The sequence below is a fragment of the Ascaphus truei genome, unplaced genomic scaffold, assembly GCF_040206685.1.
Source record: "Ascaphus truei isolate aAscTru1 unplaced genomic scaffold, aAscTru1.hap1 HAP1_SCAFFOLD_325, whole genome shotgun sequence".
Classification (NCBI taxonomy): domain Eukaryota; kingdom Metazoa; phylum Chordata; class Amphibia; order Anura; family Ascaphidae; genus Ascaphus; species Ascaphus truei.
The window spans coordinates 420,556-446,414 of NW_027456235.1; the positions used below are offsets into that span (position 1 = coordinate 420,556).

Consider the following 25,859-nt stretch of genomic DNA (forward strand, 5'->3'; position numbering starts at 1 on the left):
AGAGGATGCCAGAGCCATTTGGGTAGCAGGGAAGGGCTCAAGTACCCATGTCCTGGATGCGTCTCCATAAGCCGTCTGAACCAAGGTAAATGCAGTTTAGTTTACAGAGGCCTTCGCCGCTCCCATGGCATATAATTGAAATGCCTTCGGGAAGCAGCGCCTCTGTAAACCCCACGCCCCCAGCAGACAATCTCGCGCCCCCCAGTTTGCGTACCCCTGTGCTAGACTATCCACTTTGCTCTGCGACAGCACCACATGTTGAGAACAGATTGTATTCAAGTCCTTTATACTTGTTTTGTTTCTGGTGTGTAACACACAATATATATCATTTTACATATATGAAAATTTGGCAAATAATGTGGCGTATTTGTAGTTCTGTTTTCTAAAATTAAAAAAAAGGTCAATAACAGATTATATTCAAGTTGTGTTTGTGCTGAGGAGATAAAGCAGTAAAGACGATTGCACAACTGATTAACAAATTCCTTGAACCGGGGATCTTTCGCGTGTTAGGCGAACGTGATAACCACTACACTACAGAAACTAAGCTGTAGTGAAGTTTGTGTGTCTCAGTACTAACCCTCACCTTATTCTATTATACATTGTTATCTCCCTCAGAGTATAATAGTTTCACCATTATACAATGCCTTAATATTCTTTTTTTTTTTGTTAGGCACAATAGTATTACAAATATAAATATATTTCCAGAGCTGCAATGCTGTAGTAAACACTACTTCTCTCGTATTCAGACAGATCGGCAGGAGAATGAGACCAATACACCACATCGTAGTTTCTGTAGTGTAGTGGTTATCCCGTTCGCCTCACTCGCGAAAGGTCCCAGGTTCGAAACCGGGCAGAAACATCATTTCATTTTTTTTATGTGCATCCAAAAAGATTTTGTTCATTTTATTTTAACAAGTGAACATAATCTGCAAAGTTTACTCTGACATAGGTAACACATGTTTCTCCCAAGAAAAATGCTGACCAGGAACTTGTATTGGGCACAACGGTCTCTACATTTTTCTCATCATTTTATGCTTACTTTGTAGTTTATTTCACTAACAATGGTGAAAAGACCTGTCTGATACATGTGACTGTGCTCAAAAGTGATATTTTAATTTGCTGTACACTGTAGAGTTTTAAGATTTCTTGCCTTCTTATACAGAACGGGAACTTTATTGGGCAGGGAAGTACGTAGAAGGGGGACACATAGGAGAACACCCCAATGTTTTTTCAGGATTTTCTGAATTTGGTAGGAGGACTGATTATACTTTGTGATGGACCTTGGACAACCAAATCCAAGATTATTGTCCCCAGATCTCCTGGGCTCCATTTCCTTGTTTTTATTCTTGTTATTCTTGTTATCCTTGTTATTTTTGGCATAGGTCTTTGGCTTAGATTGAAGTAGTAGTGTATCTCTATCTTTCACTGCAACTTTTTGGAAAGCTTCCTGAACTCGACCCTTGTCATATCCTTAGCTATTAATCTGTTGGTCAGAGTCAGAGACTGTGCGCAAAAATCCTGATACAATGTACAATTTCTCTTAAGGCGATGAAATTGCACTAGTGGTATATTGTTTATCAACCTGGCATGATGATTGCTTTTCGCATGGATATAGCTATTCACCGCCACAGATTTAAAATGAGTTTTAGTGACAATATTGTAATTGTCATCTACAGATAGTACAAGATCGAGAAAGACTAGGGAGTCGGGACTGGTATTGAATGTAAATGTTAGACCCATCTCATTTGAATCAAACACTGCAAGTAAATTCAAGTAAAACATTCTCTTTGCCATCCCAAATAATGATCAGATCTACAGTTGGGTGAAAAAGAAAATACACCCTCTTTGAATTGTGTGGTTTACATATCAGGACATAATAACCATCTCTGTTCCTTAGCAGGTCTTACAATTAGGTAAATACAACCTCAGATGAACAACAACACATGACATATTACACCGTGTCATGATTTATTTAACAAAAATAAAGCCAAAATGGAGAAGCCATGTGTGAAAAACTAAGTATATCTTATGATTCAATAGTTTGTAGAACCACCTTTAGCAGCAGCAATAACTTGAAGTAATCATTTTCTGTATGACTTTATCAGTCTCTCACATCGTTGTGGAGGAATTTTGGCCCACTCTTCTTTACAACATTGCTGCATTGAGGTTTGTGGGCATTTGTTTATGCACAGCTCTCTTAAAGTCCAGCCACAGCATATCAATCGGGTTGAGGTCTGGACTTTGACTGGGCCATTGCAACACCTTGATTCTTTTCTTTTCAGACATTCTGTTGTAGATTTGCTGGTGTGCTTGGGATCATTGTCCTGTTGCATGACCCAATTTCACCCAAGCTTTAGCTGTCGGACAGATGGCTTCACATTTGACTCTAGAATACTTTGATATACAGTTCATGGTCGACTCAATGTCTGCAAGGTTCCCAGGTCCTGTGGCGGCAAAACAAGGCCAAATCATCACCCCTCCACCACCGTGCTTGACAGTTGGTATGAGGTGTTTGTGCTGATATGCTGTGTTTGGTTTTCGACAAATGTGGCGCTGTGCATTATGGCCAAACATCTCCACTTTGGTCTCGTCTGTCCAAAGGACATTGTTCCCGGAAGTCTCGTGGTTTGTTCATATGCACATTTGCAAACCTAAGCCGTGCTGCCATGTTCTTTTTAGAGAAAAGAGGCTTTCTCCTGGCAACCCTTCCAAACAAACCATACTTGTTCAGTCTTTTTAAAATTGGACTGTCATGAACTTTAACATTTAACATGCTAACTGAGGCCTGTAGAGTCTGAGATGTAACTCTTGGTTTGTTTGCAATTGCTCTGAGCATTGCACGGTCTGATCTTGGGGTGAATTTGCTGGGACGTCCACTCCTGGGAAGATTGGCAACTGCCTTGAATGTTTTCAACTTTTGAATAATCTTTCTCACTGTAGAATGATGGCTTTTAAATTGTTTGGAAATGGCCTTATAACCCTTCCCAGATTGATGGGCAGCAACAATTGCTTCTCTAAGATCATTGCTGATGTCTTTCCTCCTCTTCTCTCAAATTAAGTGAGATCTGATGGGGAACCAGAAGCAGATAAAAGTGAAGAGGCTCATTGTGATGGTAGTGGGTAACCAGGCACTCAATAAAGGTCAAGCCCGTGAATTGTTATCCCTGATCCGTATATAAGGGTTCAAGAGTGTCAGCTCTTGAGCCCAGTAACTGTACATGAATAACTTGTAATTTGCGACAATAAAGATTTTGTGAGTTTTTGCCTTTCCAGTGATGCCAACAAGCAGGGGTTGCAAGGGCATGAGTTTCAAGGTGGGTTTTGCGGAGAAATTGTTGTCAGAATGTGCCTAGGTAGTTGGTGTCCGGAGTTGTCGGCTCTCCTAAAAATGTACCCAAGAATCATCCCTGTTTCTCGGATACATGTAGGTACATTGTCTTGGCAATATCTCCCCTTGAAAACACTTGCGCAACTCACTGCTAGGGTTCCCTGCTTCAGCATAGCCCAGAAAGGTAAATGGGGCAAAGGGAGACAAAGTGTCCCTGTAACTATGAGGGGTCCCTAGGATAAGGGGGATACTCAGTTAATGCCCAGGTAGTCTGTGACCTGTATTGGGCTACATGGTTGCTCCAACCATATATGAAGTTGTGAGAGGACACTCAGGGTCCACTCTACATCTAAAGATAGTGTGTGGGGAATAAAGGCTAGTAGAAATAAAAAGTACAGCTTTCTATTCTATTCCCCATACCAAGAGACTTAGGAACGTATTAAAAGTGTATTTTTATTTAATACTGTGATAGTGCTGTATGTACTGTTGTGCACTATATATATGATCTGGGACTTTTGGAACCAATGTTCAGACAGACTGTCAGGGCTGCCAAGTTGGTGCCAGCAAGTCTGCTGGACATTAGAGATGAAAGCCACCAGAGGATGCCAGAGCCATTTGGGTAGCAGGGAAGGGCTCATGTACCCATGTCCTGGATGCGTCTCCATAAGCCGTCTGAACCAAGGTAAATGCAGTTTAGTTTACAGAGGCCTTCGCCGCTCCCCTGGCATATAATTGAAATGCCTTCGGGAAGCAGCGCCTCTGTAAACGCCGCGCCCCCAGCAGACAATCTCGCGCCCCAAAGTTTGCGTACCCCTGTGCTAGACTATCCACTTTGCTCTGCGACAGCACCACATGTTGAGAACAGATTGTATTCAAGTCCTTTATACTTGTTTTGTTTCTGGTGTGTAACACACAATATATATCATTTTACATATATGAAAATTTGGCAAATAATGTGGCGTATTTGTAGTTCTGTTTTCTAAAATTAAAAAAAAGGTCAATAACAGATTATATTCAAGTTGTGTTTGTGCTGAGGAGATAAAGCAGTAAAGACGATTGCACAACTGATTAACAAATTCCTTAACCAATTTAATGTTACATTAAAAAAAAAAAAAAAAAAAGCTGTTTCTGCCCGGTCTCGAACCTGGGACCTTTCGCGTGTTAGGCGAACGTGATAACCACTACACTACAGAAACTAGCTGTAGTAAACATAGTTTGTATCAGTACTAACCCTCACCCTATTTCTATTATACATTGTTATCTCCCTCAGAGTATAATAGTTTCACCATTATACAATGCCTTAATATTCTTTTTTTTTTTGTTAGGCACAATAGTATTACAAATATAAATATATTTCCAGAGCTGCAATGCTGTAGTAAACACTACTTCTCTCGTATTCAGACAGATCGGCAGGAGAATGAGACCAATACACCACATCGTAGTTTCTGTAGTGTAGTGGTTATCCCGTTCGCCTCACTCGCGAAAGGTCCCAGGTTCGAAACCGGGCAGAAACATCATTTCATTTTTTTTATGTGCATCCAAAAAGATTTTGTTCATTTTATTTTAACAAGTGAACATAATCTGCAAAGTTTACTCTGACATAGGTAACACATGTTTCTCCCAAGAAAAATGCTGACCAGGAACTTGTATTGGGCACAACGGTCTCTACATTTTTCTCATCATTTTATGCTTACTTTGTAGTTTATTTCACTAACAATGGTGAAAAGACCTGTCTGATACATGTGACTGTGCTCACAAGTGATATTTTAATTTGCTGTACACTGTAGAGTTTTAAGATTTCTTGCCTTCTTATACAGAACGGGAACTTTATTGGGCAGGGAAGTACGTAGAAGGGGGACACATAGGAGAACACCCCAATGTTTTTTCAGGATTTTCTGAATTTGGTAGGAGGACTGATTATACTTTGTGATGGACCTTGGACAACCAAATCCAAGATTATTGTCCCCAGATCTCCTGGGCTCCATTTCCTTGTTTTTATTCTTGTTATTCTTGTTATCCTTGTTATTTTTGGCATAGGTCTTTGGCTTAGATTGAAGTAGTAGTGTATCTCTATCTTTCACTGCAACTTTTGGGAAAGCTTCCTGAACTCGACCCTTGTCATATCGTTAGCTATTAATCTGTTGGTCAGAGTCAGAGACTGTGCGCAAAAATCCTGATACAATGTACAATTTCTCTTAAGGCGATGAAATTGCACTAGTGGTATATTGTTTATCAACCTGGCATGATGATTGCTTTTCGCATGGATATAGCTATTCACCGCCACAGATTTAAAATGAGTTTTAGTGACAATATTGTAATTGTCATCTACAGATAGTACAAGATCGAGAAAGACTAGGGAGTCGGGACTGGTATTGAATGTAAATGTTAGACCCATCTCATTTGAATCAAACACTGCAAGTAAATTCAAGTAAAACATTCTCTTTGCCATCCCAAATAATGATCAGATCTACAGTTGGGTGAAAAAGAAAATACACCCTCTTTGAATTGTGTGGTTTTACATATCAGGACATAATAACCATCTCTGTTCCTTAGCAGGTCTTACAATTAGGTAAATACAACCTCAGATGAACAACAACACATGACATATTACACCGTGTCATGATTTATTTAACAAAAATAAAGCCAAAATGGAGAAGCCATGTGTGAAAAACTAAGTATATCTTATGATTCAATAGTTCGTAGAACCACCTTTAGCAGCAGCAATAACTTGAAGTAATCATTTTCTGTATGACTTTATCAGTCTCTCACATCGTTGTGGAGGAATTTTGGCCCACTCTTCTTTACAACATTGCTGCATTGAGGTTTGTGGGCATTTGTTTATGCACAGCTCTCTTAAAGTCCAGCCACAGCATATCAATCGGGTTGAGGTCTGGACTTTGACTGGGCCATTGCAACACCTTGATTCTTTTCTTTTCAGACATTCTGTTGTAGATTTGCTGGTGTGCTTGGGAACATTGTCCTGTTGCATGACCCAATTTCACCCAAGCTTTAGCTGTCGGACAGATGGCTTCACATTTGACTCTAGAATACTTTGATATACAGTTCATGGTCGACTCAATGTCTGCAAGGTTCCCAGGTCCTGTGGCGCCAAAACAAGCCCAAATCATCACCCCTCCACCACCGTGCTTGACAGTTGGTATGAGGTGTTTGTGCTGATATGCTGTGTTTGGTTTTCGACAAATGTGCGGTGATAGGCATCTCACAGATTACCACAGAGGTGGAGGGCAGGCAGTCAGGCTCTACCTCAGGAGTCAGAGAGAAGCCAAGGGTTAACACAGGGAGTGCTGGGGAGACCCTAGAAGCTATAAGGGGAGACTCAGAGCGTAGTAAGGGATCAGGGACAGATAAGCTGATCTCTGAAGTGATAGCCTGAGGGACCGTAGAAGGGAGGCTAATAGCTGTCACCAGTCCCAAGGAGACAGACTTAGAGTCAAGGACAGGAATAACAGATAGGACAAACGGAAGTGAACTAGGGGAGGTTGCTTCTACAACAGACGTTTTAGCAGCGGCAGACCTTAACTCAGCGGCTGCTGGAAAACTTTTAACTACAGTGAGAAGGGACTGCAGGTTTATAAAATCAAGGGAAAAGGGAGTTTTAAATTTGAAAACCTGATCCTTCAAAAAGGAGGACCCTAACTGTAATTGTACTAAGTGAGCAACAGCAGGTACGCTGATCTCAGAAGGGGTCACTTGGAAAGTGGCATAATATGTACTGTTCGCTTTTAACCCTAGGATTTGAGAAGAGGAGAACACAGACAGTACAAGGGGGGCAACCACAACTGTGCTGGTCTCTGAAGTGGGTATTTGGGAAAGAGTGTCTGGGACATCAGAAACGACTACAGATTCCACGAAAAGGGGTCTATGCTCAGAAGCAGGGATTTCAGGTCGCTGAGTGACAGACTGGGTCAGCGACATACCTAGGAGTGGGGATTCTGCGAACAGGCTTAGGGAAACAAACGGTTCCAGAACACTTTTAACTTGAGCCAGTATTATTGCCGAAAGTTCAGGGGGCGTAGCCCTGAGAATTTTAGCTGAGTCAGGGGAAGCTTAGGAGTTGTCCTTGTCTAGCGGACTACAGGGATTTACCATGGGAGGTTCATAGGTCTGACCTGCATGGGTTAACATAGTTAAAACCTCAAGGGTTAAGTTAGGCTGTACCTGAGAATCAGGAAAAGATACGCTAGTCTCTGAGAGTGGGGACATAGGGTTTTCAGCTTCTTGCCCTAGAGACCTCATCTTAGTCTGCGGGATACAAGGGTTAACAATGGGGACCTCAAATAGCAGACTAGCAGGGGTTAAAACCGAAATAACCTCGGGAACAGAGCTTAGAAATTCTGGTTTAGTAAGAGAGGGCAAACAGGATTCATTTTCTGGTGCTAGGAATCAAACACTGCAAGTAAATTCAAGTAAAACATTCTCTTTGCCATCCCAAATAATGATCAGATCTACAGTTGGGTGAAAAAGAAAATACACCCTCTTTGAATTGTGTGGTTTTACATATCAGGACATAATAACCATCTCTGTTCCTTAGCAGGTCTTACAATTAGGTAAATACAACCTCAGATGAACAACAACACATGACATATTACACCGTGTCATGATTTATTTAACAAAAATAAAGCCAAAATGGAGAAGCCATGTGTGAAAAACTAAGTATATCTTATGATTCAATAGTTTGTAGAACCACCTTTAGCAGCAGCAATAACTTGAAGTAATCATTTTCTGTATGACTTTATCAGTCTCTCACATCGTTGTGGAGGAATGTTGGCCCACTCTTCTTTACTACATTGCTGCATTGAGGTTTGTGGGCATTTGTTTATGCACAGCTCTCTTAAAGTCCAGCCACAGCATATCAATCGGGTTGAGGTCTGGACTTTGACTGAGCCATTGCAACACCTTGATTCTTTTCTTTTCAGACATTCTGTTGTAGATTTGCTGGTGTGCTTGGGATCATTGTCCTGTTGCATGACCCAATTTCACCCAAGCTTTAGCTGTCAGACAGATGGCTTCATATTTGACTCTAGAATACTTTGATATACAGTTCATGGTCGACTCAATGTCTGCTAGGTTCCCAGGTCCTGTGGCTGCAAAACAAGCCCAAATCATCACCCCTCCACCACCGTGCTTGACAGTTGGTATGAGGTGTTTGTGCTGATATGCTGTGTTTGGTTTTTGACAAATGTGGCGCTGTGCATTATGGCCAAACATCTCCACTTTGGTCTCGTCTGTCCAAAGGACATTGTTCCGGAAATCTCGTGGTTTGTTCATATGCACATTTGCAAACCTAAGCCGTGCTGCCATGTTCTTTTTAGAGAAAAGAGGCTTTCTCCTGGCAACCCTTCCAAACAAACCATACTTGTTCAGTCTTTTTAAAATTGGACTGTCATGAACTTTAACATTTAACATGCTAACTGAGGCCTGTAGAGTCTGAGATGTAACTCTTGGTTGGTTTGCAATTTCTCTGAGCATTGCACGGTCTGACCTTGGGGTGAATTTGCTGGGACGTCCACTCCTGGGAAGATTGGCAACTGCCTTGAATGTTTTCAACTTTTGAATAATCTTTCTCACTGTAGAATGATGGCTTTTAAATTGTTTGGAAATGGCATTATAACCCTTCCCAGATTGATGGGCAGCAACAATTGCTTCTCTAAGATCATTGCTGATGTCTTTCCTCCTCTTCTCTCAAATTAAGTGAGATCTGATGGGGAACCAGAAGCAGATAAAAGTGAAGAGGCTCATTGTGATGGTAGTGGGTAACCATGCACTCAATTAAGGTCAAGCCCATGAATTGTTATCCCTGATCCTTATATAAGGGTTCAAGAGTGTCAGCTCTTGAGCCCAGTAACTGTACATGAATAACTTGTAATTTGTGACAATAAAGATTGTGTGTGTTTTTGCCTTTCCAGGGATGCCAACAAGCAGGGGTTGCAAGGGCATGAGTTTCAAGGTGGGTTTTGCGGAGAAGTTGTTTTCAGAATGTGCCTAGGTAGTTGGTGTCCGGAGTTGTCGGCTCTCCTAAAAATGTACCCAAGAATCATCCCTGATTCTCGGATACATGTAGGTACATTGTCTTGGCAATATCTCCACTTCAAAACGCGTGCGCAACTCACTGCTAGGGTTCCCTGCTTCAGCATAGCCCAGAAAGGTAAATGGGGCAAAGGGAGACAAAGTGTCCCTGTAACTATGAGGGGTCCCTAGGATAAGGGGGATACTCAGTTAATGCCCAGGTAGCCCGTGACCTGTATTGGGCTACATGGTTGCTCCAACCATATATGAAGTTGTGAGAGGACACTCAGAGTCCACTCTACATCTAAAGATAGTGTGTGGGGAATAAAGGCTAGTAGAAATAAAAAGTACAGCTTTCTATTCTATTCCCCATACCAAGAGACTTAGGAACGTATTAAAAGTGTATTTTTATTTAATACTGTGATAGTGCTGTATGTACTGTTGTGCACTATATATATGATCTGGGACTTTTGGAACCAATGTTCAGACAGACTGTCAGGGCTGCCAAGTTGGTGCCAGTAAGTCTGCTGGACATTAGAGATGAAAGCCACCAGAGGATGCCAGAGCCATTTGGGTAGCAGGGAAGGGCTCAAGTACCCATGTCCTGGATGCGTCTCCATAAGCCGTCTGAACCAAGGTAAATGCAGTTTAGTTTACAGAGGCCTTCGCCGCTCCCCTGGCATATAATTGAAATGCCTTCGGGAAGCAGCGCCTCTGTAAACCCCGCGCCCCCAGCAGACAATCTCGCGCCCCCCAGTTTGCGTACCCCTGTGCTAGACTATCCACTTTGCTCTGTGACAGCACCACATGTTGAGAACAGATTGTATTCAAGTCCTTTATATTTGTTTTGTTTCTGGTGTGTAACACACAATATATATAATTTTACATATATGAAAATTTGGCAAATAATGTGGCGTATTTGTAGTTCTGTTTTCTAAAATTAAAAAAAAGGTCAATAACAGATTATATTCAAGTTGTGTTTGTGCTGAGGAGATAAAGCAGTAAAGACGATTGCACAACTGATTAACAAATTCCTTAACCAATTTAATGTTACATTAAAAAAAAAAAAAAAAAAGCTGTTTCTGCCCGGTCTCGAACCGGGGACCTTTCGCGTGTTAGGCGAACGTGATAACCACTACACTACAGAAACTAGCTGTAGTGAAGTTTGTGTCTCAGTACTAACCCTCACCCTATTCCTATTATACATTGTTATCTCCCTCAGAGTATAATAGTTTCACCATTATACAATGCCTTAATATTCTTTTTTTTTGTTAGGCACAATAGTATTACAAATATAAATATATTTCCAGAGCTGCAATGCTGTAGTAAACACTACTTCTCTCGTATTCAGACAGATCTGCAGGAGAATGAGATCAATACTCGACATCGTAGTTTCTGTAGTGTAGTGGTTATCACGTTCGCCTCACACGCGAAAGGTCCCCGGTTCGAAACCGGGCAGAAACATCACTTCATTTTTTTTATGTGCATCCAAAAAGATTTTGTTCATTTTATTTTAACAAGTGAACATAATCTGCAAAGTTTACTCTGACATAGGTAACACATGTTTCTCCCAAGAAAAATGCTGACCAGGAATTTGTATTGGACACAACGGTCTCTACATTTTTCTCATCATTTTATGCTAACTTTGTAGTTTATTTCACTAACAATGGTGAAAAGACCTGTCTGATACATGTGACTGTGCTCACAAGTGATATTTTAATTTGCTGTACACTGTAAAGTTTTAAGATTTCTTGCCTTCTTATACAGAACGGGAACTTTATTGGGCAAGGAAGTACGTAGAAGGGGGACACATAGGAGAACACCCCAATGTTTTTTCAGGATTTTCTGAATTTGGTAGGAGGACTGATTATACTTTGTGATGGACCTTGGACAACCAAATCCAAGATTATTGTCCCCAGATCTCCTGGGCTCCATTTCCTTGTTTTTATTCTTGTTATTCTTGTTATCCTTGTTATTTTTGGCATAGGTCTTTGGCTTAGATTGAAGTAGTAGTTGATCTCTATCTTTCACTGCAACTTTTTGGAAAGCTTCCTGAACTCGACCCTTGTCATATCCTTAGCTATTAATCTGTTGGTCAGAGTCAGAGACTGTGCGCAAAAATCCTGATACAATGTACAATTTCTCTTAAGGCGATGAAATTGCACTAGTGGTATATTGTTTATCAACCTGGCATGATGATTGCTTTCCGCATGGATATAGCTATTCACCGCCACAGATTTAAAATGAGTTTTAGTGACAATATTGTAATTGTCATCTACAGATAGTACAAGATCGAGAAAGACTAGGGAGTCGGGACTGGTATTGAATGTAAATGTTAGACCCATCTCATTTGAATCAAACACTGCAAGTAAATTCAAGTAAAACATTCTCTTTGCCATCCCAAATAATGATCAGATCTACAGTTGGGTGAAAAAGAAAATACACCCTCTTTGAATTGTGTGGTTTTACATATCAGGACATAATAACCATCTCTGTTCCTTAGCAGGTCTTACAATTAGGTAAATACAACCTCAGATGAACAACAACACATGACATATTACACTGTGTCATGATTTATTTAACAAAAATAAAGCCAAAATGGAGAAGCCATGTGTGAAAAACTAAGTATATCTTATGATTCAATAGTTTGTAGAACCACCTTTAGCAGCAGCAATAACTTGAAGTAATCATTTTCTGTATGACTTTATCAGTCTCTCACATCGTTGTGGAGGAATTTTGGCCCACTCTTCTTTACAACATTGCTGCATTGAGGTTTGTGGGCATTTGTTTATGCACAGCTCTCTTAAAGTCCAGCCACAGCATATCAATCGGGTTGAGGTCTGGACTTTGACTGGGCCATTGCAACACCTTGATTCTTTTCTTTTCAGACATTCTGTTGTAGATTTGCTGGTGTGCTTGGGATCATTGTCCTGTTGCATGACCCAATTTCACCCAAGCTTTAGCTGTCGGACAGATGGCTTCACATTTGACTCTAGAATACTTTGATATACAGTTCATGGTCGACTCAATGTCTGCAAGGTTCCCAGGTCCTGTGGCGGCAAAACAAGCCCAAATCATCACCCCTCCACCACCGTGCTTGACAGTTGGTATGAGGTGTTTGTGCTGATATGCTGTGTTTGGTTTTTGACAAATGTGGCGCTGTGCATTATGGCCAAACATCTCCACTTTGGTCTCGTCTGTCCAAAGGACATTGTTCCCGGAAGTCTCGTGGTTTGTTCATATGCACATTTGCAAACCTAAGCCGTGCTGCCATGTTCTTTTTAGAGAAAAGAGGCTTTCTCCTGGCAACCCTTCCAAACAAACCATACTTGTTCAGTCTTTTTAAAATTGGACTGTCATGAACTTTAACATTTAACATGCTAACTGAGGCCTGTAGAGTCTGAGATGTAACTCTTGGTTTGTTTGCAATTTCTCTGAGCATTGCACGGTCTGACCTTGGGGTGAATTTGCTGGGACGTCCACTCCTGGGAAGATTGGCAACTGCCTTGAATGTTTTCAACTTTTGAATAATCTTTCTCACTGTAGAATGATGGCTTTTAAATTGTTTGGAAATGGCCTTATAACCCTTCCCAGATTGATGGGCAGCAACAATTGCTTCTCTAAGATCATTGCTGATGTCTTTCCTCCTCTTCTCTCAAATTAAGTGAGATCTGATGGGGAACCAGAAGCAGATAAAAGTGAAGAGGCTCATTGTGATGGTAGTGGGTAACCAGGCACTCAATAAAGGTCAAGCCCATGAATTGTTATCCCTGATCCGTATATAAGGGTTCAAGAGTGTCAGCTCTTGAGCCCAGTAACTGTACATGAATAACTTGTAATTTGCAACAATAAAGATTTTGTGTGTTTTTGCCTTTCCAGGGATGCCAACAAGCAGGGGTTGCAAGGGCATGAGTTTCAAGGTGGGTTTTGCGGAGAAATTGTCAGAATGTGCCTAGGTAGTTGGTGTCCGGAGTTGTCGGCTCTCCTAAAAATGTACCCAAGAATCATCCCTGATTCTCGGATACATGTAGGTACATTGTCTTGGCAATATCTCCCCTTGAAAACACTTGCGCAACTCACTGCTAGGGTTCCCTGCTTCAGCATAGCCCAGAAAGGTAAATGGGGCAAAGGGAGACAAAGTGTCCCTGTAACTATGAGGGGTCCCTAGGATAAGGGGGATACTCAGTTAATGCCCAGGTAGCCCGTGACCTGTATTGGGCTACATGGTTACTCCAACCATATATGAAGTTGTGAGAGGACACTCAGGGTCCACTCTACATCTAAAAAGATAGTGTGTGGGGAATAAAGGTGTGTGGGGAATAAAGGCTAGTAGAAATAAAAAGTACAGTTTTCTATTCTATTCCCCATACCAAGAGACTCATGGACCATCCCATCGGGGAAACAATCTCTGGATGCTAGTTTGCAAACTCTAGAAGATCTTTCAGAAGGACCCACCAATCTAATGCAGTTTGGGGCCCATCTGCTTGCGTTTTTTTTGACCAAGCAGTCATCAGGGAAGGTCACGTCGAGCTATAACTGCCGAAGCATTGGTGAAGTTGAAAACCATGTCCCGTCTCCTGTTCTAACCTGCTGTTGCCCTGTGTCAGAGTGGTAGCCCTTTGTAAGGCTTTCCTAAACCCCTTCTAGCCACATCATGACCAAGCACATGTGGGCTGAAGTCCTTTATTTCTGTTTAAATTACTGTAGACTACAGGGATTTAATTTCCTAGATATTTCCAATGAAGATCTTAATACAAGGTGTAGCCAACAGCTCAAGATCATACATCAACCCCCTGCATCATTTGAAGTTAAGAAGTATGCTCAAAATTGAAAGCACGTTTATAAATAGGTGACCTGGTGCAACTAATTGGATTTGTATGGCTTTTTACCCACTCAAAAAGCAACATGTATTGACTGATAATGGCATCTGTGGAGTGGGAAATAGTGATTACCTTCAAAAATCCTCCTCGCCTTGTTCCTCCTGTACAAATGGTTTCAAAAGGGGCCCCCTTGAGTTGTCTGCTCCCCACATTTAGAAACTTGGGAATTTAGTCTGTAACATACTTTATTGTAGAGTGAAGTTGGGAGACAGAAAGGTCAAAGAATTTTTTTTCAACTGTCAAGTTGGGAGAACATGTGAGATTTTATTGTAGAGTGACAGGAAAGGGCAGAGATTCAGGAGTAAATCTCACACATCCACTGACTTACTGGGATAACGAGGAGATTAATGGACCATAGAAAAAGTATGTTTAGGAACAAAAATCAGGGAGATTCATTGAGAAGAAGAGTTGGAAAACATAATTACCAGACAAACCAATACTTTGAAACGCTTTATTTCTGCACAAACTCTCCTCTTAGAGATATGGGATACGGTCACAATAATGCAAGCAGACATTACAACAAGACACAAAACACCCACCGCCACCAACATCCAAATCGCAGCCATCTGCTTGGACTCCTGCCTTGTTGCAGATGCCTTGTAGTCAGGGGGGCCGACGACAAGCAGGGGGCCCAGAGTGGCAAATGCTTGCTCAGAGTCTGGGCCTGAAAAAAAAAAAAAAAAAAAAAAAAAAGTGGTTAGTCCAGTTAAGAGAATGGCAGAACCAATGGATATTATATCAAGTGAATATGACAGTGTCAAAAGATTCAGTAAGTTTTATTTCCCAGTATTTAAATATATGGGTATTTCCGTTACCAGAGATGTTCTGAAAGCGCTGAACACATCTATGAACCAAAAAGTAATGTGGAATGAAGCTATAATTCCAAACAAAGGACCATCCCACCCAGGAGAACTTCTCAAATATTAACTTTAGCAAGAAACCAGGCTTGCCAAAAAACACAAACTTGGGAGCGGGCTACCTAAAGCATCCTTGGATATTTGGGTATTAGATACACATTTAGGAAGCATCATTGTTCCGGTTTGTGGAGGTTCTCATTCTGCATTTTAATAGGATAGGTTATCTGGGTGAATAGAGCTAGCAACAGCATAGAACAGAGATTAGTATCATGTCAAGTAATGTACCACCCAACAAAAGTTGGCCATCTTTATATCTTTAAGACTCTAGCCCATATTTACCAGGCAGTATTATTTCATAAGACTCCTAGTGCTAAAAGACAACCCTCTGTGTCTTGTGGAATAGAACTGCTTATTTAATATGGCCTTTTTAAAACATCGTAGAAGACATTGCACCCATTAACACAATGTCACAATAATGGGGAACAATGGCAAGTCAAGCAATATTTTCTGTGTTAACTGGGTAACACCAGCATAATCTGCAGTTTGATTAACACTATTCTGCTACCTCAAGAGAGATTGAACCCATGAGTGCGCTTGCATTTAAAATAACCACTGGCTAAATTTACACATTACAACCAATGACTGGTAGTTGGCCACTAAAGAAGCACACAGATCATGTGCCCATTTGAAACAGTGGATAAGTCATCCCATTCGTACCACCATAATCTTCTGCCCTGATATCACAGCATGTCCCTCCATCTTATCCATAGCCGGAAGGTAAAGTCTGAAGCAGAATACAAGGTCACTCACCGAGTGCCGCTTCTCTTCTCCAAGGTCTTCTATTCTGTGGAGGGTTATTTCTTCTGCTCTGTCCTGCGGTTGCTGCACAGGTTCCCGTTTCACAACAGCTACATGTGTTACTGGGACCTTCCACAGGGGACCAACTGTGTAGAGATATACAGTACAAGCAATTGGCACTGAACCACAGTTTTCACTTCTAGGCAGGTGTACCGACGATCAAGCGTTATGAATGGAATCGTGTCAAATGAATGCGCCAATTATATTGCACTTCCATCATGGCAGACTGAAAGTCCTGTTTTTTTTAAAGTACATACTAATTACAGTAGAGTCTTGCACATCCCATTGGTTTCCAGCAATATATTTAACCAGAACCCTCTTAGTTCCGGTTGGGGAGCAGGGCCGCCAACAGATTTCCCAGAATTAATGTCAACCGGTCCCTCAGTTTCACACAGGTATTTTTCTTCCCCCTCATTCAGTCTCATCTACCACCTCTCATATCACTCATTAACCCCCCCCCCTCTGTGTCCACACAGAATTCCCCCCACATAGACACCACTACATACCCCTGATATAGTTTCCTCCAGGTGACACCACCACTTCCTGCATCTTCCCACAACAGACGCTGGACTTCTGGGCACATCCAGCTTCTGACACCGGCCCAGTGTGGGAAGAGGCAGGCAGCAGCTGGGGAAAGCCAAGGCCTCGCAGTGGCAACCAGAGGCATGGCAGCTAGATGCAGAAATTAGGCCCAACTTGCAATGGCCAGCCCCCACCACAGCATCTGGGAAACTAGTCTCAGCTCTCCCCTGTTGGAGGTTTTTACCATAAATTAAAGTCTAAGTTGCTACAATAATCAACCAACAATGTGCTGCAGGATATACTGCACAGCACGGTAACATTTTCAGTAGTATGGCCGCTCTATTCCCTGTATGGGTTCTTTTCCTGGCTGCAGTTCCCATAGCCTTAGTTTTTACCATGCAACTCCCTAAGCCTGTTGCGCTGGCAGCCCCCCCTTTTCTCCAATGAGTTGGACTGCATCTCCTCCCCTTGCTACTTGGTGCAGTCCCTGTCCCTTCCCTGCTTTCATAGGCAAGCACACTTCCTTTTCAAACCAGCACCCAGTGTGTAGTCACACCACCGATTTCCCCAGAAAAGTTTTGTCTTTTCACCTTCTATAATTCAGCTACCTTCAAGATTTCCCCCCTTTTGTTTGTTTTTTTATATTGAATTAAAACCCAACAAAAAAAAAAAAAAAAGTCTACAGAAGCTTAAAGGAATGACTGTGCCGATAAGGGATGAGTTTAGCTGCCTGTTTCAACTCATTAGCCACAGTGAGCCTGGGAAAGAACAATGGCCATCATAAATATTATACCAATTTATATTTACTTCATTTAAACTGCCTCCGGAATTCAGCATGATGCAATGAGCAATGTAGGAAGTCCCATAGTGATCTTCATGTACATGCGTTAGCACCAACATTATAATGTCTTGGTATGTAGGTCCCTTAATATGTAAAATCACCTTTGCTTTAAATTATACATTATTAAGAAAGATAGTAATTTTATATTATATACTGTACCCTCCTACTGGTCACCAAGTTTCTTTTTTTACCACCAAGATAAGCTCTTAAGGTCAGGGACGTCATTTACCAATGTTACTTTTATATACGAAGTACTTATTCCGGTCATTGTCGTGTATTACTGCTGTTAAGTGCCATGTATATGGACAGTGCTATACAGATAAGATACAGATGTAAGAAGATCATGGAGGATTAACGCTGTGGGTGTTCATGCTTCTGAATGGGAACCCTGCAACATTAATCCTTTGACAGGCAAATACTAACCTCATGTAGGAGCCATGAACACGGCTTCAGTCCCCCAGCAGCTCTGAAGGGAACACGTAGTCTCTGGTCTCCAACCCCCTGGATGACGTAGATGCCAAATATGGGTCTATCATGAAGTGGAATACCATATAACCATATTCAGTCATGAAGTGGCCTGGACAGTGTTAAATGTCCTGTCCAACATCTCTGGATGACAGAATAAGGTCCTATAGTATTCCCCCTCACAATGTAGACACATTCAGGCATCTACACCATCCAGGGGATTTGACAGGCCAGAGACGAGTCTCTTACCTTCAGAGCTGCAGGAACATGACAGGGACAGCAAATCTACAAAAGTTGTTAGGTGTCTGATGGCCCAACAGGATTACGACTGCATGGTTCTAGTCGGAACAATCCTTGTGTGCTGCTCTTCCAATGCACCATAATATTTAGATAGCCAGGCAGTTTGTGACTTGGTCTCAAATACTCACATGTTGCTGCTTTTACTGAAGGAACAAGCCTTGTTAAGAGAGTTTGGTGCCTGAGTGGCTGCAGCTGCTCTCAGATGACATGTGATGTAGATCTAGGAAGAAGCACATAGCGTTTACATGTCAGCAGTATCCCCCAGAAGGTGCTGCCTATATTGAAGGGCACGGAGAATTCTCACCATGGAGGCATCTATCCCAGTAAACCTGAAGGCATCGATCATGAACTGAAGCTTGTCTGGTTGAGGCCTCGGGGATATAAAAGCAGAGGAGGAATCCTCAAGTTTCCCATTCAGCAGGCACCTGTGGATTAAAGAGATGGCCATTCTTGAAAGTCATGGGATAAATACTAGTCAGATTAGGAATGCTGCAAATAATGCCATACCCATTCAGTGCAATAATCTCATAACGGGGGTTGGCGTTTACATCAGGAGATAATGTGGCCACACAGCTGTCAACGTAGATGGTCATAGGCACATGGTTCCCAGTGTCAACAGAAGCTTCTATGTGGAAGATGTCACCCAGCTGGAACACAGTGGAGGTTCTGCGAGAACTCCAGTCATCTACACAGTGAAAGAAAGGGTTAAGGAAAACTCAGACCCCTACCCTTACAAAAAGGTCATGCACTTACCAGTCATTAGGTACAAAGAGAAGGACAGCTTTTCTTCCACAGACACTGTAGAACTAAAGGGAACCCATGTTGGTTTGATTGGCTTGCTGCTCACATTGCCATATCTGCAGAGATAAAACCAAAGAATCACCAGCCATGTAAACCAGCTTGGGGCTTCATTTATTTTTAATCAGCAGGACTACAGTACATCAAAGTCTGAGACTTCTGATAGAAACAGATTGGAGTGCTTTATCTCCAGATACTGTATTTGACAGTACATAATCATTTAGATCTTACAGTAGATTAATCTCACCCCCAAAAAAAATTTCATAGCTCCAATGTGTGTTAAGGGCAATCACCTTGATACTAATCTATTACATGGCAGTTATTAAACGTAAATTCTGATCCAACTGTTACTTTGTTTATCAAATACTCACCTGGGGTAATAGCACTGGATGAGAACCACAGCTGGGTTGGTCCTGATGATGGGAGAGTTCCTTGAAGGGGTTGGGCTATAAGTCAGATTTGTGTTGTATACAAGCCAGTCTGGAGTCATCTGCAGGGAGGACAATGACAACAAGTCCTAAACAGGCAATATCACCAGTGAACCAAGAAGTTGCATTCCCAAAAGTTCATCTTATGTAGCATAGACAACTTTTAGTACGGACTTATGCAGGACACATGCGCAGTGGTCAGTGAAGTTATTCTCCGGCAAATCCCATTTTCAGAGTCCCTATCAGATGTTGGAATGTAAACCTGAAAGTTCTCTATATAGTCCTTTCAAACATCAATTAGTAAAAAGGGGGGAGTGGGTGAGGGAGAAGGGCTGTGCTGTTTGCTATGTAGTTATGCTGCTCCTGATCATACAGAAAAACCCTCTGGTCTTTCACTATATCTGACAGGTTCTTGGGATAATGATTTATCATTTATGTAATCCAAATAAAAAAAATATAAATAAAGCCACTCCACACCTGACAATACACTAAATGAACAAATCATTTGTTATCCCAAAAGCATGACTAGGACTCCCTGAAGGTGCATTTAAGAAACACTAGATCACTATGGTCAACCTGAATCCAGATCAGAGAATCTTCATCTAGTCCTTCAATTTAAGAACCAGAGATCATGGCGTTTAAATAGTCCTGCATTTCTACCCCTAATACAGCTCCATATCTGCCAGCTAACTCCAGGCCAGTCTCACCATAATGCTAGAGTAGACCACAGTACAGCAAATATACTCAGGAGTTGAACAAGGGGGTAAAAACATGGTGAATGCAGTATTGTTTTTTGGTCTACATTTTCTATACCAGAATATAGTTCCAGTAGTTGGCAACACAGACACTCTTGTGGCCATCAATGCTAAAAACAAGGTTTTGGGCTCTAAGAGACTGGTTTACAGAGGGTCCAGTAAGAAAAAAATTATAACTAAAATATATAATCCTCAGCAATACAGCTCAGCAAGTGTAGAACATGAACAGTACCTTAACAGCCCTGATTAGAGCTACTCTGCTGTAACAGTGAACGGTAGTGAGCAACGATAGATACAGCAGCTGTAGAGTATACGTACCTGTGCTGTTGCTCACTACCATTCACTGTTACAGCAGAGTAGCTCTAATCAGGGCTGTTAAGGTACTGTTAATGTTCTACACTTGCTGAGCTGAATTGTTTTTACACTTATACACCAACTACTCTGCACAGTAACACCCATACAGGGATTTCCAGGTATTGCAATCAGTATACACATGGTGCTCTATATCAGAGATTGTTTATTTCAATCTACTGATTAAGTCAGTTCACAATCTTATATGGTTAAATAGCACACCCTTCAGGTCTGGGGCAGATTATATAGCAACTGCCACCATTTGTCTATACGGTGCTCTATTTAATCTATCACCTACTGCAGTTAGCAACAGGTTTTAGAAGTGCAGCACACATTATTATAACTACACTGTGCAATATCAGCTAGAGCTAGAGGTCTTAACAATATGACCTAGAGCTATAGCTGTTGTGTATCCTTGGGGCAGTAATTTACACTGTTCATTTAACCCTTAGGCAACATAGGTGCATTATCTTATCAAGAATTAAGTGACTATTGCTAACTACAGGCCGTGCAATCAACCCACCATTAGCAGTGTCATTTCAATACTATTGCACCAATGCACTACAAGTATATAATTGGCATTCCATATAAGAATAGTATTTCTAATCCCTCAATCTAGCTTTCCCCCAGGCTTCCCTAATTAAGGTGGCTGGGGGCTAGTGTACTCAAGCAACACTTCAATAACTACCTACCTGGGGACTATCATATCCCTTAGGTAATTAAGCGAAGTGATACAGAGTTTAATCCCCATTGTTTTACTACGTTACTAATAAAGTACAGTTTTACATATACACCATCATCTCAACACAGTGTATGAGTGCTCTACTGGGGTTCTTTCCTCCATTGTTTATCATACAGATTATGATCACCAGTCTCCCCCCTTACCTGTAAGCGGTTCCCACACTCATGCAGCCCAGCCTGGAAGATCAGCATGGTATCTGTGCTCTGGGAGCTGGGTGGGCAGAGCTGGGGTCCTAGCGTCATGTCTGTGGCCTTCACCAGCTTCCCAGTTCCAAACAGGTCCCTCTGCACATTGACCACCATCTCCTGCTCCTCACACTGCACACTGACACGTTGCTCTTGGGACACTTGTCTGGATGAGCCCTGAGCAGATCCCACCACAGGCCGAGGATAACTTCCCTGCCAAGGAATCCATTGACTTCTCCCAGGAGGGACATACTGACTATTCACTACTACAGCAGGATCCATGAACAGCCAGAAAATAACCAGCAGCCTCATCTTCCTGCACTTGGTGTTTCTAACAGGAGCAGCACAAGGGAAAGTTGTAAGGAGGGGGCTTTTATATCCTCCCCCCACCATCTGCAGGCAATTCCTACCTGGGGCAGATAATTATCACTCCACCTCTGACAATTAACTGCCCTAATTGCTTGCCCTTCACATGCTCACATCAGGTAGGTGGGGGTAATATAAACAAACATACTTACAGCATTGTAATTGGGGTGTTCATTCAGAAAGGGATATATCATATTACTGTGTAATCAAGTATGTTCATTTCCTGGGGGGAGGGGGGTGTATATAGGTACTCAAGGTATTGTATTAAAAGCTATTGACTGGGGGGTAATAACATTCTTATTGTTTGATATATTAAAGTATCTTCATAAAATGCAGTGATATAAGAATAAATATACTTGGTATTATCACAAAACTGAAGAGATCAAGAGATGTATACTCAGTACTACTTTATAATGCAGACACAAATATATAGAATAGTCTATAGAGGTACTCCATATTGGCATATAATGCAGCATGTTAATTTCTCAGGAAATAGTATATTTACTTTAATATAGTGCCATACGTTCATTTTCAGGAGCCAGAAAGTTTTTCAGGGATACGCTATATTTGTGTATAATGCTGCATGCTTATTTTAGAAAATGTTTAGAGAGGGAAACACTTATTTATTATAGCACCCTACTTAGTATGCGTGTAGTGACACACTGTAAATGAGCTGAGGATGTGCAGCTCCAAACATCTAAGGCCGAGTCCATACAAGGACAGGCCGTGCTGAGGCGTGCGGACGCTCAGCGCTGAGCCCCTGCATCCTCAATGAGGATGCCTTGAGAGGGGGCTCGCGCGAGCGTCCGCAGGCGTGCTCAGGCTTTGCAGTTTTCAGCCGAGCGCCAAGCTGTTTTTCAGCGCGCTGTCGGCTGAAAACCTCCAATGAGAGCGGGGCTGCATCAACGTCACGGCGCCGTGACGTTGACATCAGTGCGTCGCGGGCGATTGGCCCAGCGACGTCACTGCCCCGCCTCCCTCAGTCTCCCCCCACCTCCGATCGCGGACGCTGGCTCGCCTGTATGTGCGTGGAATGGCACAGCTTCTGCAGGCGAGCCTCAGCGTCAGCGTGGTGCAGCACGGCTCCCCCCCTCTATGGCCCGGGCCTTAGGCATCCCGCTGGCTTGATGCAACAATGTCTGCAAAAGTCCGGAGTTGAAAGGGCTAATTGTGTCTGAGGTGTCAAGGTTGGGAGGGTTAGCCCAAGTACCCCCATTCTAATGTGAAGTCCGGGCCTTTGGCAAATGGTTGCCCATCACAGACTTACTGTCGCCAGGTAAAGGGGTTGGGAAGATGCATAAGATTCATCAAGCTTCATAAATATCACCAAGATTCCAAGTGCCATTACAGCAGCGGGGAGGAGGAGGGGAGAGAGGTGAGGAGGAGGGGAGAGAGGTGAGGAGGGGAGAGAGGTGAGGAGAGGGGGAGAGAGGTGAGAGGTGAGAGGAGAGGGGGGAGAGAGGTGAGGAGGGAGGGGTTAGAGAGGTGAGGAGGGGGGTTAGAGAGGTGGAGGAGGGGGGGAGAGAGGTGAGTACGGGGGGCGGAGAGGTGAGGAGGGGGGGGGAGAGGTGAGGAGAGGGGGGGGGGAGAGGTGAGGAGGGGGGGGGGGGAAGAGTGAGGAGGGGGGGGGAGAGGTGAGGAGGGGGGGGGGGAGAGGTGAGGAGGGGGGGGGGAGAGGTGAGGAGGGGGGGGGGGGAGAGGTGAGGAGGGGGGGGGGGGGAGAGGTGAGGAGAGGGGGGGGGGGGGAGAGGTGAGGAGGGGGGGGGGGGAGAGGTGAGGAGGGGGGGGGGGAGAGGTGAGGAGGGGGGGGGAGAGGTGAGGAGAGGGGGGGGGGGAGAGGTGAGGAGGGGGGGGGAGAGGTGAGGAGGGGGGGGAGAGGTGAGGAGGGGGGGGGGAGAGGTGAGGAGGGGGGGGGGAGAGGTGAGGAGGGGGGGGGGGAGAGGTGAGGAGGGGGGGGGGGGAGAGGTGAGGAGGGGGGGGGGAGAGGTGAGGAGGGGGGGGGGGAGAGGTGAGGAGGGGGGGGGGGGAGAGGTGAGGAGGGGGGGGGGGAGAGGTGAGGAGGGGGGGGGGGAGAGGTGAGGAGGGGGGGGGGAGAGGGTGAGGAGGGGGGGGGGGAGAGGTGAGGAGGGGGGGGGGGAGAGGTGAGGAGGGGGGGGGGGGAGAGGTGAGGAGGGGGGGGGGGAGAGGTGAGGAGGGGGGGGGGAGAGGTGAGGAGGGGGGGGGGAGAGGTGAGGGGGGGAGAGGTGAGGGGGGGGGGGAGAGGTGAGGTGAGGGGGGGGGAGAGGTGAGGAGGGGGGGGGAGAGGTGAGGAGGGGGGGGGGAGAGGTGAGGAGGGGGGGGAGAGGTGAGGAGGGGGGGGGAGAGGTGAGGAGGGGGGGGAGAGAGGTGAGGAGGGGGGGGGGAGAGAGGTGAGGAGGGGGGGGGGAGAGAGAGTGAGGGGGGAGGGGGGGAGAGGGTGAGGAGGTGGGGGGGGAGGGGAGAGTGGTGAGGAGGGGGGAGGAGGGAGGGAGGAGGGGGGAGAGGGAGGAGGTGAGAGAGGTGAGGAGGGGGGGAGAGAGGTGAGGAGGGGGGGGGAGAGAGGTGAGGAGGGGGGGGAGAGAGGTGAGGAGGGGGGGGGTGAGAGGTGAGGAGGAGGAGGGGGGAGAGGTGGGGAGGAGTGGGGGGAGTGAGGTGAGGAGGGGGGGAGAGAGGTGAGGAGGGGGGTGAGAGGTGAGGAGGGGGGGATGTGAGAGGTGAGGGGGGTGGTGGGTGGGAGGGGGGTGAGAGTGAGGGGGGGGGGGTGGTGGGGAGGAGAGTGGTGTGGAGGGGGGGGGTGAGAGGTGAGGAGGGGGGGGAGGTGGTGAGGGGGGGGGGAGTGGGGTGGAGAGGGGTGGGAGGGGTGGGGGGGAGAGGTGGGAGGGGGGGGGTGAGTGGGTGGGGGGGTGAGGTGGGTGGGGGGAGGGGGTGGGGGGGGAGGTGTGTGGAGGGGGGGGTGGTGGGGTGGTGGGGGGGGGGGTGGGAGGGGGGGGAGTGGTGAGGAGGGGGGGGAGAGGAGGTGGGGGGGGGGTGGAGGGGGTGAGGTGGGTGGGGGAGGAGAGGAGGGGGTGTGAGGGGAGGGGGGGGGAGAGGTGAGGAGGGGGGGGAGAGAGGTGAGGTGGGGGGGAGAGAGGTGTGGAGGGGGGGGAGAGGTTGTGAGGAGGGGGGGGTGTGGGTGGGGGTGTGGGGAGGTGGGGGGGTGGGTGGGAGGGGGGGGAGAGAGGTGAGGAGGGGGGGGAGAGAGGTGAGGAGGGGGGGGGAGAGAGGTGAGGAGGGGGGGGTGAGAGGTGAGGGGAGGGGGGGGTGAGAGAGGTGAGGGGGGGAGTGAGGAGGGGGGAGAGAGGGAGAGGGGGGGAGGGGGTGAGAGAGGTGGGGGGGAGAGAGAGGAGGGGGGGGAGAGGAGAGGGGGGGGGAGTAGAGAGGGGGGGGAGAGAGGAGGGGGGGAGAGAGAGGTGGGGGGGAGAAGAGGAGGGGGGAGAAGAGAGGGAGGGAGGGGAGAAGAGGAGGGGGGGAGAGAGGAGGAGGGGGGGAGAGAGGGAGGAGGGGGAGAGAGGTGAGGAGGGGGGAGAGAGGTGAGGAGGGCGAGAGGTGAGGGGGGAGAGAGGTGAGAGGAGGGGGGGAGAGAGAGGAGGAGGAGGGGGAGAGGAGTGGGAGGAGAGGGGGGGAGAGAGGAGAGGGAGAGGAGGGGGGAGAAGAGGGGTAGAGAGGAGGGGGGAGAGAGGTAGAGGGGGGAGAGAGGTGAGAGGGGGGGAGAGAGAGTGAGGAGGGGGGAGAGAGGTGAGGAGGGGGGGAGAGAGGTGAGGAGGGGGGGGGAGAGAGGTGAGGAGAGGGGGGGAGAGAGGTGAGGAGGGGGGAGAGAGAGAGGAGGGGGAGAGAGAGGTGAGGGGAGAGGTGAGGAGGGGGGGGAGAGTGAGGAGGGGGGGAGAGAGAGTGAGGGGGGAGAGGAGAGGAGGGGGGAGAGAGGAGGGGGGGGGAGAGGGAGAGGGGGGGAGAGAGGTGAGGAGGGGGGAGAGGAGGTGAGGAGGGGGGGAGGAGAGGTGAGAGAGGGGGGGGAGAGAGGTGAGGAGGGGGGAGAGAGAGGTGAGAGGGGGGAGAGAGAGAGGGAGAGGGGGGAGAGAGAGGTGAGGAGGGGGGGGAGAGG

The 25,859-nt window shown here is 45.4% G+C and overlaps 1 protein-coding gene and 3 non-coding genes across 4 annotated transcripts; 1 reads left to right on the forward strand and 3 right to left on the reverse strand.

Annotated features, from left to right (window-relative positions):
• Positions 1-4,451: 4,451 nt before the first annotated feature.
• On the reverse strand, positions 4,452-4,524 carry TRNAV-AAC (transfer RNA valine (anticodon AAC)). The gene has a single exon. It is a non-coding gene; the product is annotated as a tRNA-Val (tRNA).
• A 5,908-nt stretch (positions 4,525-10,432) lies between these two features.
• Positions 10,433-10,505, reverse strand: TRNAV-AAC (transfer RNA valine (anticodon AAC)). The gene has a single exon. It is a non-coding gene; the product is annotated as a tRNA-Val (tRNA).
• A 241-nt stretch (positions 10,506-10,746) lies between these two features.
• Positions 10,747-10,819, forward strand: TRNAV-CAC (transfer RNA valine (anticodon CAC)). Its single transcript has one exon. It is a non-coding gene; the product is annotated as a tRNA-Val (tRNA).
• A 3,808-nt stretch (positions 10,820-14,627) lies between these two features.
• On the reverse strand, positions 14,628-21,658 carry LOC142483393 (zona pellucida sperm-binding protein 3-like). The gene is made up of 8 exons (XM_075583470.1): positions 21,296-21,658; positions 19,248-19,366; positions 18,832-18,935; positions 18,586-18,763; positions 18,383-18,503; positions 18,207-18,298; positions 15,903-16,036; positions 14,628-14,899 (listed from the first exon to the last, which is right to left on the reverse strand). The coding sequence occupies exons 1-8, from the start codon at positions 21,647-21,649 to the stop codon at positions 14,628-14,630; spliced, it is 1,374 nt and encodes a 457-aa protein (XP_075439585.1). The 5' UTR covers positions 21,650-21,658.
• Between the last annotated feature and the right edge of the window lie 4,201 nt (positions 21,659-25,859).